This window comes from Salvia splendens, unplaced genomic scaffold (genome assembly GCF_004379255.2).
Source record: "Salvia splendens isolate huo1 unplaced genomic scaffold, SspV2 ctg312, whole genome shotgun sequence".
Classification (NCBI taxonomy): domain Eukaryota; kingdom Viridiplantae; phylum Streptophyta; class Magnoliopsida; order Lamiales; family Lamiaceae; genus Salvia; species Salvia splendens.
Genome location: NW_024598954.1, coordinates 7,592 through 22,162, shown reverse-complemented (window position 1 = coordinate 22,162; position 14,571 = coordinate 7,592). Strand labels below are relative to the sequence as shown.

Here is a 14,571-nt window from a genome sequence, read left to right as displayed (position 1 = left end):
GCATCCACCCTAATTACATCATAATTGTAATTAATATAGCCTAAATGAGATGAACAAGTGTGATAATGAGTTCAATTAGGGCAGATGCACCGATCATCCGGCCAACAGACTGTTAGGCAATGCATCCGCATCCGCCTCCGCCTGAGGCTTTTCCCCGAAGGAATGGCCGTATATTGAGGCTTCACATTCATTAAGGTTAACAGATAAAAACAATGAACACTAATCGCGGTTAACAGATAAAAACAATGAACACTAATCGCAGACAGTCAGCATTCTTTACTCCCAAAAAAAAAAGTTAAATGGTACAAATTGAATTTTTCATATACACATCACCAAATGACATTTCCAGACAGGACTAGCCTTGATTCAACTTGAGGCAGCATCATAAAACATTCAAGGCACCTTATATATACTGCTCCGTCACCGGTTGGTGTTATTTGATGACACAACAGTTGGTCCAAGATACAGCACACACTGACCCATCTTCAGACCAGACCTCTTCCAGGTGGCCAGAGATGCTACATTGTTTCTCCTCAACAATCGACGAAGAAATCCAAGATATTCACATTAAGGAGTCGAGATATGAATGGTTTCTACACCGGTTGTATTGAAGAAGGCTACCGTAGGTGCGATCCCATACCCCAATGAATAGGGATTCAGTATCAGGGCTGAAAGAAACTCCAGATATCTCACCAAAAAAGTCAATCTCTTGCTCTTTCTCAAAACCATTTTGCACATCATACACGTGAACAAAGTCAGCTGGTTCGGCCATGGCCATGAACTGGCCATCGGATGTGAATCGGATGGATCGAATGGCCCCCAGATTTCCTTTCAGTACAGCAACTGACTTTGATAGGTTTCGAGCATCCCAGACTCGGCATGTTTTGTCCTGGTTCCCCGTAGCAAACATGTAGCCATTTGGATGCCAAGCAGAGGCAAAGGAGAAGTCCAAATGCCCACGAAGAGACCCGATGGTCTACAAAAAAAAAGGTATAGCACCAAAATATAATATCATCAAATAAAAGCACGACCTCATCCACAGCAAAAAAAAAAACAACCAAGACATTCTGCGTTATGATTGCCTATGTTCTTAGTGGCTAATGCCTAATAGCAATTGATAAAAGAACTAAAATATGCTACCTTCCCAGTTTGTGAATCAACGAGCATCCCGACAGGATTGTCGCCAACAATAGCAATAATCTTGTTATCCGGACTTAGAGAAGTGTGCTGTAAAGAAAATCATCGGGTCATCCTTGTGCATATATATACCACAGCAACATCTCGCATGCACAAACACATGGGAGGCAGACTAAATAAAAGAGCATGTCCACACACAGATACAATACAATGTTTAGCACATAAATCTCATAATTATAGCATTTTGTTAATCAAAGTACTTCTTCCACAATCTTCTACATGCTAAAACCACTTGAATATATGTCCAAGATAGCAACTTCATAAGAGGAATAATCTTGTACAGCATATGAAACTATGGCCATGCATCTAACACACCACAGCTAATGTGAACTCGACCCAAGAACAATATATCACAGAAGTAACTGTGGAGAAGTAACTTTACAGTACGTTAACCAGTCTTCAAAAGATAACCATTCAAACTTTCAGGAGTGTGATTTATATAATGACAGAGCAGACAAAATACAATATATTTTAGCAACATGATCAAACAGGTTCCCTAGACGATATAACTGTATCTTTCTAACTCTGGCAAGTTTTGTGAAGTAGCTAGTCAGTTTTTTCTGTATTGTCCACAAAAGATATCACAAGTTCTAACAATTTGAAAATAAAATGTCAATGCGTGGAACTTTTATCCAATTATAGCACATTTATAAGCTATAACAAACTGAACTTACATTTACAGGAAACGGGTAAGAGAAATGTCTAACAAGCTGAAATTTTTCCAAATCAAAATCCCGCACTCCACAATCATTATTTGATGCTGTGAAATGAACAGCGCCACTGAAAGCATTTCAAACGAATAAGTTCCAGAATATGATTGGTGAATGTAAAACATCATAGAATATATAAATTCCTGGTCCAGAGGCTATCAAAGGCATAATATAAGTTGAGAATAAAGCTAACCTTGGACCATCATAGATCTCAATTGCATTTGTGATAGCATTATCATCATAAGTTGTCCTTGTGCAAAAGCTAACACCAGGTCTATCTAGATACTGCATCACAAAGGAAAATCCGTTCAACAATAAAGAGACAAAGAAAGATTCAAAACATAAACAGTATGCATCCTCAGTACACTAGCATCTCAGCATGCATATGATCTGCAAACCAGTGGAAGATACTTAACAAGCACAGATTGAGCAGCGCCTCAAATTTTGAGAAAAAAAAACAATCAAGTTATACTATAACAGCCAATAACACAACTATTAGTAGTAAATTGCATAATATGAAAATTCAATCCGAGCAGAAGGCAAAGCAGAAAAATAATAAAGCTTTCATGGGAGAGAATTACCTTGCAAATGAGCTCACCCTGGAATCCCCCAGCAATCAAAAATTGTCACAGACAGCCAGAGTACTTACTTGAGTTTGAGTAAATCCTTCTAGTAGGCTTCCAGGGTGTTTCTATAAAAAGAGATACACAAGTCAGCAAAATTATGGAGTACATAAAAAGGAAGCATGAAGCCCAAACTTTAATTACTAAACAAATGATCATTTAGGAAGAGGTGTACCTCTGATGGAGCCACATGCCCAGAGACATTAAGAACTTCAGTCTTTTTGGAACTTAATGAAGACCAATGAATTATTGAGTAATGCGACATGAGGTAAACATCATGCTTTGACGTTGACCAAACGAGGTTCCTCAACTGCAATAACAGTTAACAGGCAGAAACTCAGAAAACATGTATTCAACATAAATATAACCAACAATGATGCTCAATATATGGCAATGTTATCAAATTGCGGATATGGCGGCGCCATGGCGCTATGGCATGGCGTTCTGTGATGGAAATGCCATAGCAACATGGCGCTGCCATAGCACCGCCATATCCGCCATTTGACAACATTGCGTGTGTACTGCATTTAGGAATGGGGCATTATGCAAGAAACATGGATGTTAGAGTTGTATTTTATGCTTTATTTATTGTTTTAAGAGTTTTAGATGTTATATTTTTGTTATTTTTCAATTTTTGAATTATGTATGAATAATAAGTATTATTTTATTTATTTAATTATTGACCGCCATATCCGCCATACTAATACGCCATATCCCTGTGGCGGTTTTTAGGCGAACCGCCATAAGCCGCCATTCGAGATTGATAACACTGATATATGGTATCTCCAAAAAGAAAAGCAACGATGCTCACCAGATATTTTTAAAATATTCATGATTATGCTTAGCATGTTCTTATGCATCTAATTGAATCTCATTGTGAAACTGGATTTACAAGAAAAGTGGAGAATCATAGTATTGTGCCAGTGGCAGTGGCCATCTATTTAGCTTTACATTTAACATTTTAACTTTGTCAAATGTTCTGTAACAAATCAGGACGCACATCCAAACACATCTAACATGAGAAAACTCGTCATGGAGGCAGAAGATCATTACATCATTGTACATTTGTACACTTCAAAATATAACTTCCTTCATTTAGCCGATAAGTACATTGTAATCCTTCAATATTACTCTCAGCCCGAACAGAAAAGAAGATCAAAGACATAATGTTCAATCCAATTATTTAGCTGGTACCAAGCACTTACGGTCATTAGAATGAACAGCAAACAGCAAACAGCAAACAGCAAACAGCAAACAGCAAAGAGGAACACAACCAATTACCTGAAAATGAAGAATGGTTGATTTTACTGATCTGGTGTTCTGCCAGAATTCATAATATGCTCCACCTTTCCTAGTTACTTTGCATTCCTAAAAAACCCACAAAAGTTAGTACCACTTTTACAATCAATCAAACAATAGTTTATACATTTTCTAGAAGCACAAAAGCAATCTAACTCTGTTCAGCTACCATATAGCAAATAAGACTAATTATTACCTTTTCTGATTCCTCACCGGAGTGGAGTACATTCTCATAATTCTTGTACTGTTCTAGTCTAGTCTGTCTATACTTCTCCCTAGTTATGCTTAGCCTCTCCCATGGAATTCCTTGGATATCCTTCCCTCTCCGAGCCTCAGCAGCCGATGTATCAGTGATCTTATTGTCCTAATCCAACATTCAAGTTATCACATATCGCCAATAATAAAACCAACAGGCAATAACAATTGAAAAGATTATAGTGATATCAACAATCATAAAATTTGAAGGTGCTATTGAACTAACCAAATTATCATGTTCATCCTCATCCTCAGATTCTGTGTCCCCTCCCATTATTCGACCAGCAAAATACATATCTTCTTCTACTTCTCCCATTTCATAGTCAGCAGGCGCATAATCCATTTCTTCCACTTGATATGACATTTATCCAACTTCAGTTACCAGGTAACTACAAGGAAAGTAACTAAAAAATATAATTAGATTGCATGCACAATCTCCAACCATCCCAGAAACTGAAAAATACCTACGAACTAAACATTAACATAACCACCCCAACAGAAAGCATCAATTCAAACATTAAAATCTTGACCAATAACTCAAAAGGCCGAAAACAAATAAAGAAAACATTTTTCGAATTGAAAATTCAAGTATACTTGAAATAAAGTAGGAAATTGAAACCAATTTGAAAATTGAAGGGTTACAAGAAGCCAATTCAAAGTGAGCATTCACTACCGAACCCTAAGCAGCAAAGAAAGTCAAAATATAGACAAAATAAACCTATAATCTACAAATCAACATCACAACGCAGAAAATTAAACTGTGCTCACATAAAAAAAAGCGGAATTGAAATGAAACGTTTAATCCTCGCCTCCAACTCGTCCAATTTCCGATTTTTCCACGGGAGAAAGATCGAATCCTCGAAGATAATTGAGCAACAATCAGAGCCACGGGGACTCCGATGGAGAGGATTACAGAGAGATCTCTGCGGGTTCGATCAAAGAGCGCATCCGATCTGGAGCTAGCTCAATTTTCCAAAAGGCACTTAAATTATGATATACTCCGACTCAATGGGGCGGTAAATTTCTTAGTTTGATCGCGGTAAAAGAGAGAAACGGAAAAGGCATTTAAAATGAAGGTTGATAATGGAGAATGAATGAAGAACTTTTCGTAAAAATGGGAATTGGGAGGGTAATTTTGAGAAGAAACAAAATACTCGTAGTAGAAGTGGATTTAGGCTTGCGAATTACTGCAATGGAGAATTACAGCTCTATTGCGATGGAAATGGAAATCAATGTATTTGGCCCACCACGAGATAAGAAAGGTTTTCTAGCAATATTTTTGGGCAGACATGTGTGGGATTATACCATTCAAGGGCATCCTCAATCCTGTTCGGGGCCGAGCCTCGAATTCCGTCCACGTCATCATTATCCTTTTTTTTTCTTTGCGGCAGGCCACAACTCCTATAACTCTAAATGTCTCACTTAAGACACAAGCATTATATTGCACTATTCACAATTTTAAACTATTTGACTCTTAAAGTTGAAAACGTTGAATAACTATATTTCCCAAAAAAATCATTGTTCATTCAGAAATTAATAATTACAAACCTTAGAAATTAAAAAAAATTATAAATCCTAAAAACTACAAGTCCTAAAATTCCAAAAAGTGCAATTCCTAAAAATTGAAAAAGTTGAACAATTATATTTTTTAAAAATTCATAGGAGTAACGTAGAAGAAATGAAAATGTGGTGGAGCATAGATATGAAAATAAAATCAAAAAATCAAATTTTTATAATAAAAATGGTGTTGGGTCCGACCCGTGCGCCTGCAACTCTAGGACGGGTCGCAACCAGGCACGTCCCCAGTGCCAACAACACCGGACGGGCCGCAGGTGGGCGCGGCCCCGTACCTCTCCACTGTCCCCGAGCGCGGTCTAGAGTGCGCCTCCACCACCTCCAACGCGCGCGGCCTTGGGTCGGATCCCAGGTGTGGTCCGACCCCAAATTTTTCCCAGCGTTGTGGATAGCCTAAGACCATTCGATCAAAGTGCAACTCAATTGGTAAGATGTTTAATTCCAATTAATAAGTTTGAGTCATTATGAGATAAATGGAGAACCATTGTTCCAACTACTTAGAGCATCGAAGTGCAATTCAATTGATAAAACGTTTCCTTCATAGAGGTGGATCAGTACACCAATCATACCATACTACATACATTAAGGCAAAATTGAGTTATGCGAAAATGACATACCAATCAATCTATTTATAATAAGTTCTATTTTTTTCGTGAAAATATCCTCATTCTGACAAACACACTCTACACTGGATAATCCATAATTATTAATATTGAGATTTACATTAGATGTTGATTATCATTTAAATGATCTAGGTGAAACAATCATTTTTTGGCTACTACACCTATTAATTGGATGAATGTTGATATCTTTTTTTTTCATGGTTTGATTGAATTTTGATTTAAGTTGATGAATAATATATTAATATTAATCTTATTTTTCATGGTTTAATTGAATTTCATTTCCTTTCTACCTTAGGTCGAGTCCGATATCGAGATACATGCATCTAAATTGTCACTTTTAAAGTAGAAGTACATTGATAAGCTTATTAGGTGGTACTAACATTTATAAAATTAAAATTCAATTTGATTTTTAATAATTTAAATATACATTTATATTAAAGTAAAATGATGTACTTATACGTTTACGCTGGAGTATTAAATTTTTTACCAATCCTATTTAAGAGATATTACTAAAGGTTGGTAATTTTTTTTTTGGAAAGAGACATACAACAGTCATGACACAAATTATGAAAAATAGAGCAACAAAAATGGTAATTTGCGATTTATTCCTTGCTATTCTGGGAAGTTTGATTAATGTGAAGAAAGTAGGCATGTGCAAACGAACCGACATACCATAACAAATTAATTACTTAATGGAATTAGGGCAATAGGCGTTACGCCCACCGACACCGTGCACCACTTTATTTGACCTCTTCATTAATTATGCACAAAGATTATAAAAGCTTGTGCTTATCATTAAGCTAATTATTGATTAAATCAAGTTTCAATTTCACATATGTTCAAACAAATTATTAACTTGTGTTACTATCGAAATTAATATTAATCTCACATTCAAATTGTACACGATAATAACAAGTAGCTCTTGGCTTCTACACCAATGCAAGACATCTTATTATTCTCCTCAAGATTCAAAGATTTTCCATTTTCATCCAAGCTTCGGAACCAAAGAGGGCTAACTTTATCAGCTTATTAATCCCAGCTATAGTGCAAAAACATTTGGAAATTTCTAAAACCTTGTAGTATCATCTACTTGCAATATAATTCAAACAAACAATTAATACAACTACCATATAGGGAAAAAAGCGGCTAAGCTAAGCTTCAAGTTCTTGAATTTGGAATGCAGTGTGCCAATGGTATTTTTTTCCTTTTGGTTGCTTTACTATGAGTAGCATTGCCATCGTCACCCGATAGCGCCTTCAAAGGTGTCGCTGCCGGACCTACTCTTGAGCTCGTCCTCCCGATCAAATCACCATCACGAGTCATGACTCTCCCCCAACAAGCCCATCCCCCCAAGATCAGATCAGAGAGGCCAAATCGCCCCATGATCTGATGACTAAAGCAGCTGTTGTTTCTGTTGAATATTGCCTGCAATATTTGACTTTTGTCAAATATTTCCAATCCCACATCGGTGGGGTGATGAAACTTGGGGGTAAGTTACCTAAAAAAGGAACTTCCCCACGTCATTTGTTATGTACCTCAAACATTGTATTCCTTCTCCATTTAAATATAGAGGGTGTTTGTTATGTACCTCAAATATTGTATTTCTTCTCTATTTAAATATAAGCGAGCTCTGCAGAGGGTGCTCGGAGACGTAGGCAATTTGGCCGAACTCCGTTATCAAAGTTTCGGGTGTGTTCTTTCTTTATTATTTATTTTGTTCTGCATTTATTTCTGGGTTTTCTTTTCTATAGTGATGTTGTATTCAATATTATTTGCGGGTTTGGTAGTAGTGTTTTGTATGGTTCTTTTGGGTGTTTTTATATTGTCATAAATACACTGACCGATAAATTCTGTTAGGAATCTGGTATTTAAGAGGGACAGTTTCCCCACCAGCTTGTCATGAGAATTTATTTGGAGAAGTAATTTTATCGAGTAGACTCCATTGAGTTAACTCTAAAATTACTGAATCGGTACATTTCACTATTTGAGAGAAAATTACCCGATTTTCTCAACAAGTGGTATCAGAGCCAAAGGTTTGTCCTTGGTTCTGTTTGTTTGTAATATTGAATACTTTATTTTGAGTCTGTAATGAAGGGTAATGATCAAGAAGTCAAGGCTAGTCCTTCGTCATCATGGTCAAGATTTCCACTGTCAAATATGAAATTGACGGTGGAGATATTTGACGGTATTGGCCATTTTGGTATCTGGCAGGGAGAGGTTCTAGACTCTCTTTTCCAACAAGGTCTTGACATTGCCATTGAAGAAAAGAAACCAGAAGATGTACATGATAAAGATTGGAGTACCATAAATCGGTTAGCTTGTGGAACAATTCGGTCGTGCCTGTCCAAGGAGCATAAATATGCTGTCAAGAATGAGACTTCTGCATATAAATTATGGAAGGCACTGGAGGACAAATTTCTGAAGAAGAGTGGTCAGAATAAGCTCCTTATGAAGAAAAGGTTGTTCCGTTTTGAATACCGTTTTGAATGCCGGTCAGGCCAATGCTATTTGGGCTATCCTCTCCAACGTCATCTTCTTCTCCACCGTCAACGTCAGCAGCTCGTGGATCATCGCCACCACCCTATTCTCCATCCTCCGCTGCGCCTCCAGCGACCGCAGATCATACCCCGACACATCCTCGTAAGGCGACCAATACGGCAGCCTCTGCCATTTCCACATAGCGATCTTGTAATACTTTCCGATTTTGAACCCCGGGGGGAAATTCACGATGAACGAGAACCGGATTTCCTCGGCGTCCACCCCCTTCTCTCGACACTCTCTTTCCCTCACTCGCTCAATTTCACAAACACCTAGAGTGCATTCCCCCTCCACCATCTCAATGTACTTATTCTTCGTCTCATCCGCATCAAACAACCGGAAGAATTGGGGGTGATTCAGAATAACCCATGATTCAAAATCATCCGGCAGCCCAAACTCCTTGCGCGAAATGCGAATGTGCTCCAGCCTGTTTTCGACAGCATCAGCAGTTTCCTTATCCGGGTGGCTGCATCCGGTATCGGGCGGTGGAGAGCTGCTTTTTCGTGCTCGATCTGCGCCAGTAGAGGATCCGCTGGACTGGGTGCTCGAATTTGAGCACGAAGCGGCCGGATTCGAACTGCTTGAGTCCGATTCGGCGGGAGATGCTGTCGAGGCGCGATACGGAGATTATGCGGCTGGGCTGCGAGAGAATGAGGTCTTGGAATTTGAGGACTTTGCGAACTTTTATCTCGATCTCCATGTAGTCATCGTAGGCGTGGTCACGAACTCGAACTTGTTTTTTGGGGATGGAAGTCGACTGCGACATCCATCGGGACGCCGTCGTTTTCTGCCAAATTATGGATCGCATTTTAGGGATTAAAGCTCCAATTCCATTAACCATTTCTTACACTGCTGAGCTCCTGTTCTGTCTGCGACAAGGAGAGCTGAATAAAAATGTTATAACGAATGATACGGCGTCGGAGTAAAGAGGGAAGAAAGGGAACAGATGTGAGGGCGTAGTCAGCCCGGCGGCGAACACAGTCGCGGCTGAGAGAGGGCCTAGAATGGTGAGGGAGAGGACTTTTCCCTCTAAAACCAACGGAAAAGAGAAAAAAACTAAGTCACAATTTTTCATTTCTTTTTCTTTTATTTACTCCCGTTTTATTATTTTATTAATTGGACTTGGGATAATAGTTGGGCTCCACATTTATAACAATTTTTCTCCAAAATAAGCCCACCAACTATATTCTTGGATCATTTGGGGAGTAATTAATAATTCTAATCTAATCCCGCATTTGTTATTTGTCAACTGTTTAAATATCTACTTAATTTAATTTAATTAATTAATATATTTGCAATATGTTAAGAAACATCGACCATTTTAATGGATATTGCGTAATAGCACGATTCATCATTCAAACTATCTCGCCTCAACTACTATAATATAAATATACATTTATAATAATTGAATACTGTCAAAGTAGCAAATGAAGGGAGAAATTAGCTTGATCAATGGAAGGAGAAGATTGAGGCAATAATAATGAATATTATTGTCTAGAATAGATTGATACAATTTCCATAGATAGCTAATAATCCTTCCTATATATTTGGGGCTGTAAATCATTGTACAATCAAGCAATATACACGAAACCTTCTACTCCCAATTCTCTGTGTTCCCAATATCGATCAATGCGTGTTCCGCCTCTCTCGATTACCATCTTTAAGATGGTATCAGAGCAGGAAATCAACAAAAAACCTCAAATGGAGGTCAACCAAATACATACTCTCGAGCTATTGATCGAGACAATCTCAAATCTAATTGATTTGTACAAAGCCAACACAAATGAAAACCAAAATTCCAACTCGGCTAACCCTACTCCGAAGAAGACATACGCAGCGGCGGCGGCTGAGGCAGAGTCGGCGGCGGCGGCTGAGGCAGACAGCAGCAACGGCGGCGGAAGAAGCAATACCCGTCGGGCTGTGCAGTGGAGAAAGGAAGAAATCTCCATGAATGAAGGAGTGCAGACGCCGCTGGACCAGGCCACGCAATGGTCGGCGTCGGATGCCGCTGTTCTACCCGTCACAGACAACAGAGTCGGCGGCGGCGGCGACTGTTCCACCCGTCGGCGGTCTACCGATGCACCGACGCCTTCCGAGTTGGGGAGGGTTCTTCAATCAAATACCCCAGCCGATAAGAGCGGGTCCCACGTATCGGATGTCCTCCCAGCCGAAGGTCTCGATGATGTCGTTGAACTCCACGGCGTTGTCAACGTCGAATCCCCAAATCTTACAAAATCCCCAAAACCCTTTTTCGACCCCTCCAAGTCTACAAAATCCCAAATTCAACCCCAAAACCATACCCAATCCCAAAATACACCCACAATAAATCGAAAACCCCAAAATCAACCCCATTCTTACCAAATATACCAAAAACTACCCCATACCTTTCCTAAAACCCACAAGGCCCCACGAATTTCACCCACAACTCACAATGATCCCCAAAACAGCCAAAACCTTGCAGATTGCCCCCCGACTACCAAAACCGCCCGAAACTCAGCCAGCTGTTCCATGTAAAAATTCTTTTGAATCCCTGGCATGTTCTTCTACCTCACAATCACCTACCAAAGATACCCAATGGATATTTGATTGCGGGGCTACCGACACAATGTCATTTGATGCCTCAGATTTCCTATCCATTTCAAAATCCAAAAAAACATATGTCCAAACCGCCAGTGGAGACCTAGCGCAAGTCCGGGGGGCGGAAACAATTAATATTTCTCCTACTTTACGCCTGCCTAACTACCTTTATGTTCCGTCATTATCACATAAGCTCTTATCCATTAGTCATGTGACTAAGGAACTGAACTGCAAATTGCTGATGCAACCGGAATTTTATATGTTGCAGGATATCAAGACGGGGACGATAGTTGGGCGTGACACTGAACGATGCGGATTGTACTATGTGGATGAGATAGCCCAACAGAGTGTTGCGATGCTGACTCACGGACTGACAGACAGACATGCTTGGCTTTGGCATCGACGGTTAGGACACCCATCTATAGGATATCTTCGTCTACTTTATCCTAAATTAGCCACTTCTATGCAATCTTTTCATTGTGAAACTTGCTTGTTGGCCAAAAGCCATAGACACTCGTTTAAGTTGAATAATACTAGAATGAAAAAACCTTTTGCATTGATTCACTCTGATGTGTGTGGCTCTGCACCAGTTACTGGGGGTCAAGGATTTCGTTATTTCGTGTTATTTGTAGATGATTATTCTCGTATGACTTGGGTCTATTTTTTGAAAAACAAGTCTGAAGTCTTTGAAAAATTCACAGATTTCTATACACTTATCCAAACCCAATACAATCAGAACATCCAAATCCTTAGGTCAGATAATGGGGGAGAATTTGTGAATGGAAAAATGCAAGACTTTTTTTGAGAAAAGGGTTTAGTCCACCAAACTTCTTGTGCATATACTCCAGAACAAAATGGGGTAGCAGAACGAAAAAACAGATACATCATTGAAGTCACCAGAGCCCTCTTAATCGAGTCCAAAATACCTAAAACTTTCTGGCCCGAAGCCGTAGCCACCGTTGTCTATCTCATGAACCGCCTACCTACTGGAATCCTACAATTCAAAACTCCCTTCGACACTTTCTCCAAACATTTTGAATTACCTTCTTCACTGTCACTTGAACCTAGAGTTTTTGGCTGCTCAGTCTTTGTCCATATTCCGAAACATGAGCGTAGTAAGTTTTCACCTTGTGCCCTCAAATGTGTTTTCTTAGGTTATGGAAAAAATCAAAAAGGTTATAGGTGTTATGATCCGGCCACAAGCCGTATGCACACGACTATGAATTATGACTTTGTTGAAGGAGAATACTTCTATAGCCAATCTAGTAGTCAGGGGGAGATTGAACCGGATAATAGTCCTGCCAGTGACCTACTAAATTGGCTTCCTACACCTATGCCTAACCAGGGGAGAAACCAGTCAGGGGAGAGGACGAGCCTAAGTCAAGTCCTGTCACAGACGTCGGTCTAACAGAGAAAAGTAGTGGCACCGCCGGGCAGTCGAATCCCATTGAACAGGACGAGGAATTAGGTGACAATGCTCAACCGTGTACCCCGTCTTTGAATCCAGAGGTAAACAATCCTGATCCGGATAATATATGGTTAGAAAGTACTAATGATGACACGGACGGTGGAGATGACAATCAAACCAGTAGTGGAGACGGTGACACAGTGCAATCATATGAATTACCACCCAGAAGTACACGAGGAGTACCTCCACGGAGATACTCTCCGGACTGGAAAGGAAGAAAGGCCAGATATGCAGTAGCAAACATTGCTCAAGGACAACTTTCTGAAATGGCCCGTGCATTTGAAGCTGCCCTATATGAAGAAGAGGAGATACCACAGTCATTCGAGGAGGCCTCAAAACACAAACATTGGAGAGATGCCATGAAGAAAAAAATAGATGCTCTAATAAAAAATGAGACATGGGAGAAGTGTACACTGCCCACAGGGAAGAAGCCGGTCGGATGCCGATGGATATTCACTATAAAACGGCGTGCAGATGGTTCAATCGAGAGATATAAGGTGAGACTTGTGGCCAAGGGATACACACAGGTATATGGAGTAGATTATGAGGAGACCTTATCTCCGGTTGCTAAATTGGACACTGTTCGAGCCCTACTTTCCGTGGCGGCATGCAAAGACTGGCCTCTACACCAATTTGATGTAACAAATGCATTCCTGCATGGCGAATTGGAGAAAGATAAAGAAGTATATATGGAAGTCCCCTCGGGATGCTCAGAAGAGTTTGGAACAGGACAAGTGTGTCGTCTCAGAAAGACGTTGTATGGGTTAAAACAGTCCCCAAGAATCTGGTTTGGGAGGTTCTGTCAAGCAATGTTTAAACACGGGTTCAAGCAAAGCCATTCGGATCATACGCTCTTCACCAAGAGAAGGGATGAGAAGATGACATGTCTGATCATATATGTGGATGACATGATCATTACTGGAGACGATACTGAAGAAATCCAAATCTTGCGGGAAAATCTATCCAAAGAATTTGAGATGAAAGATCTAGGACCCCTGAAGTACTTCCTTGGAATTGAAGTGTTAAGATCCAGATACGGAATATTTCTAAGGCAGAAAAAGTAAGTTCTAGACCTTCTGGCAGAAACTGGGTTGTTGGATTGCAAGCCTGCAGAAACTCCAATGATCCCCAATCATGGATTGAAGATGGAAGAGAGAGCTGATCCTGCAGACCGGGAGAGATACCAACGGTTAGTAGGGAAACTCATCTACCTCTCACATACTAGGCCGGACATAACATATGCGGTTGGCATTATCAGCCAGTTCATGCACAGACCTCAAGTCGACCATATGGATGCTGCGTTGAGAATTGTGAGATACCTAAAGGGAACTATCGGCTATGGAGTGTTCCTAGCTAAAAGAGAGGATCTAGAAATCGATGGATATACGGATGCTGACTGGGCAAGCAATCCGATTGACAGAAAGTCCACTGGGGGATACTTCACCTTCATAGGAGGGAACTTAGTCACTTGGAGAAGTAAGAAGTAAAAGGTGGTGGCCCTATCAAGTGCAGAAGCAGAATTTCGAGGAATCAAAAGTGGACTGATGGAAATCATGTGGCTAAGGAGGTTGTTGACAGAAATTGGCTTTCCACCTACACGGAAAAGTAAATTGTTCTGTGATAACAAAGCAGCGATCAGTATTGCAGAAAATCCAGTACAGCACGATCAAACCAAGCACGTTGAAGTTGATCGTCACTTCATCAAG

General features: G+C 39.9%; 1 protein-coding gene and 2 pseudogenes across 1 annotated transcript; 1 reads left to right on the top strand and 2 right to left on the bottom strand.

The window, feature by feature from the left end:
- Positions 1-253: 253 nt before the first annotated feature.
- On the bottom strand, positions 254-5,191 carry LOC121789705 (annotated as a pseudogene).
- Positions 5,192-8,440: 3,249 nt separating this feature from the next.
- On the bottom strand, positions 8,441-9,832 carry LOC121789706 (annotated as a pseudogene).
- A 4,154-nt stretch (positions 9,833-13,986) lies between these two features.
- Positions 13,987-14,352, top strand: LOC121789703 (uncharacterized mitochondrial protein AtMg00810-like). The gene has a single exon (XM_042188091.1). It carries the CDS (start codon positions 13,987-13,989, stop codon positions 14,350-14,352), a length of 366 nt encoding a protein of 121 aa, XP_042044025.1.
- Positions 14,353-14,571: the final 219 nt, after the last annotated feature.

Excerpts from the sequence above, each read along its gene's own strand:
- LOC121789703 (XM_042188091.1), top strand. The coding sequence starts at position 13,987 with ATGATCCCCAATCATGGATTGAAGATGGAAGAGAGAGCTGATCCTGCA.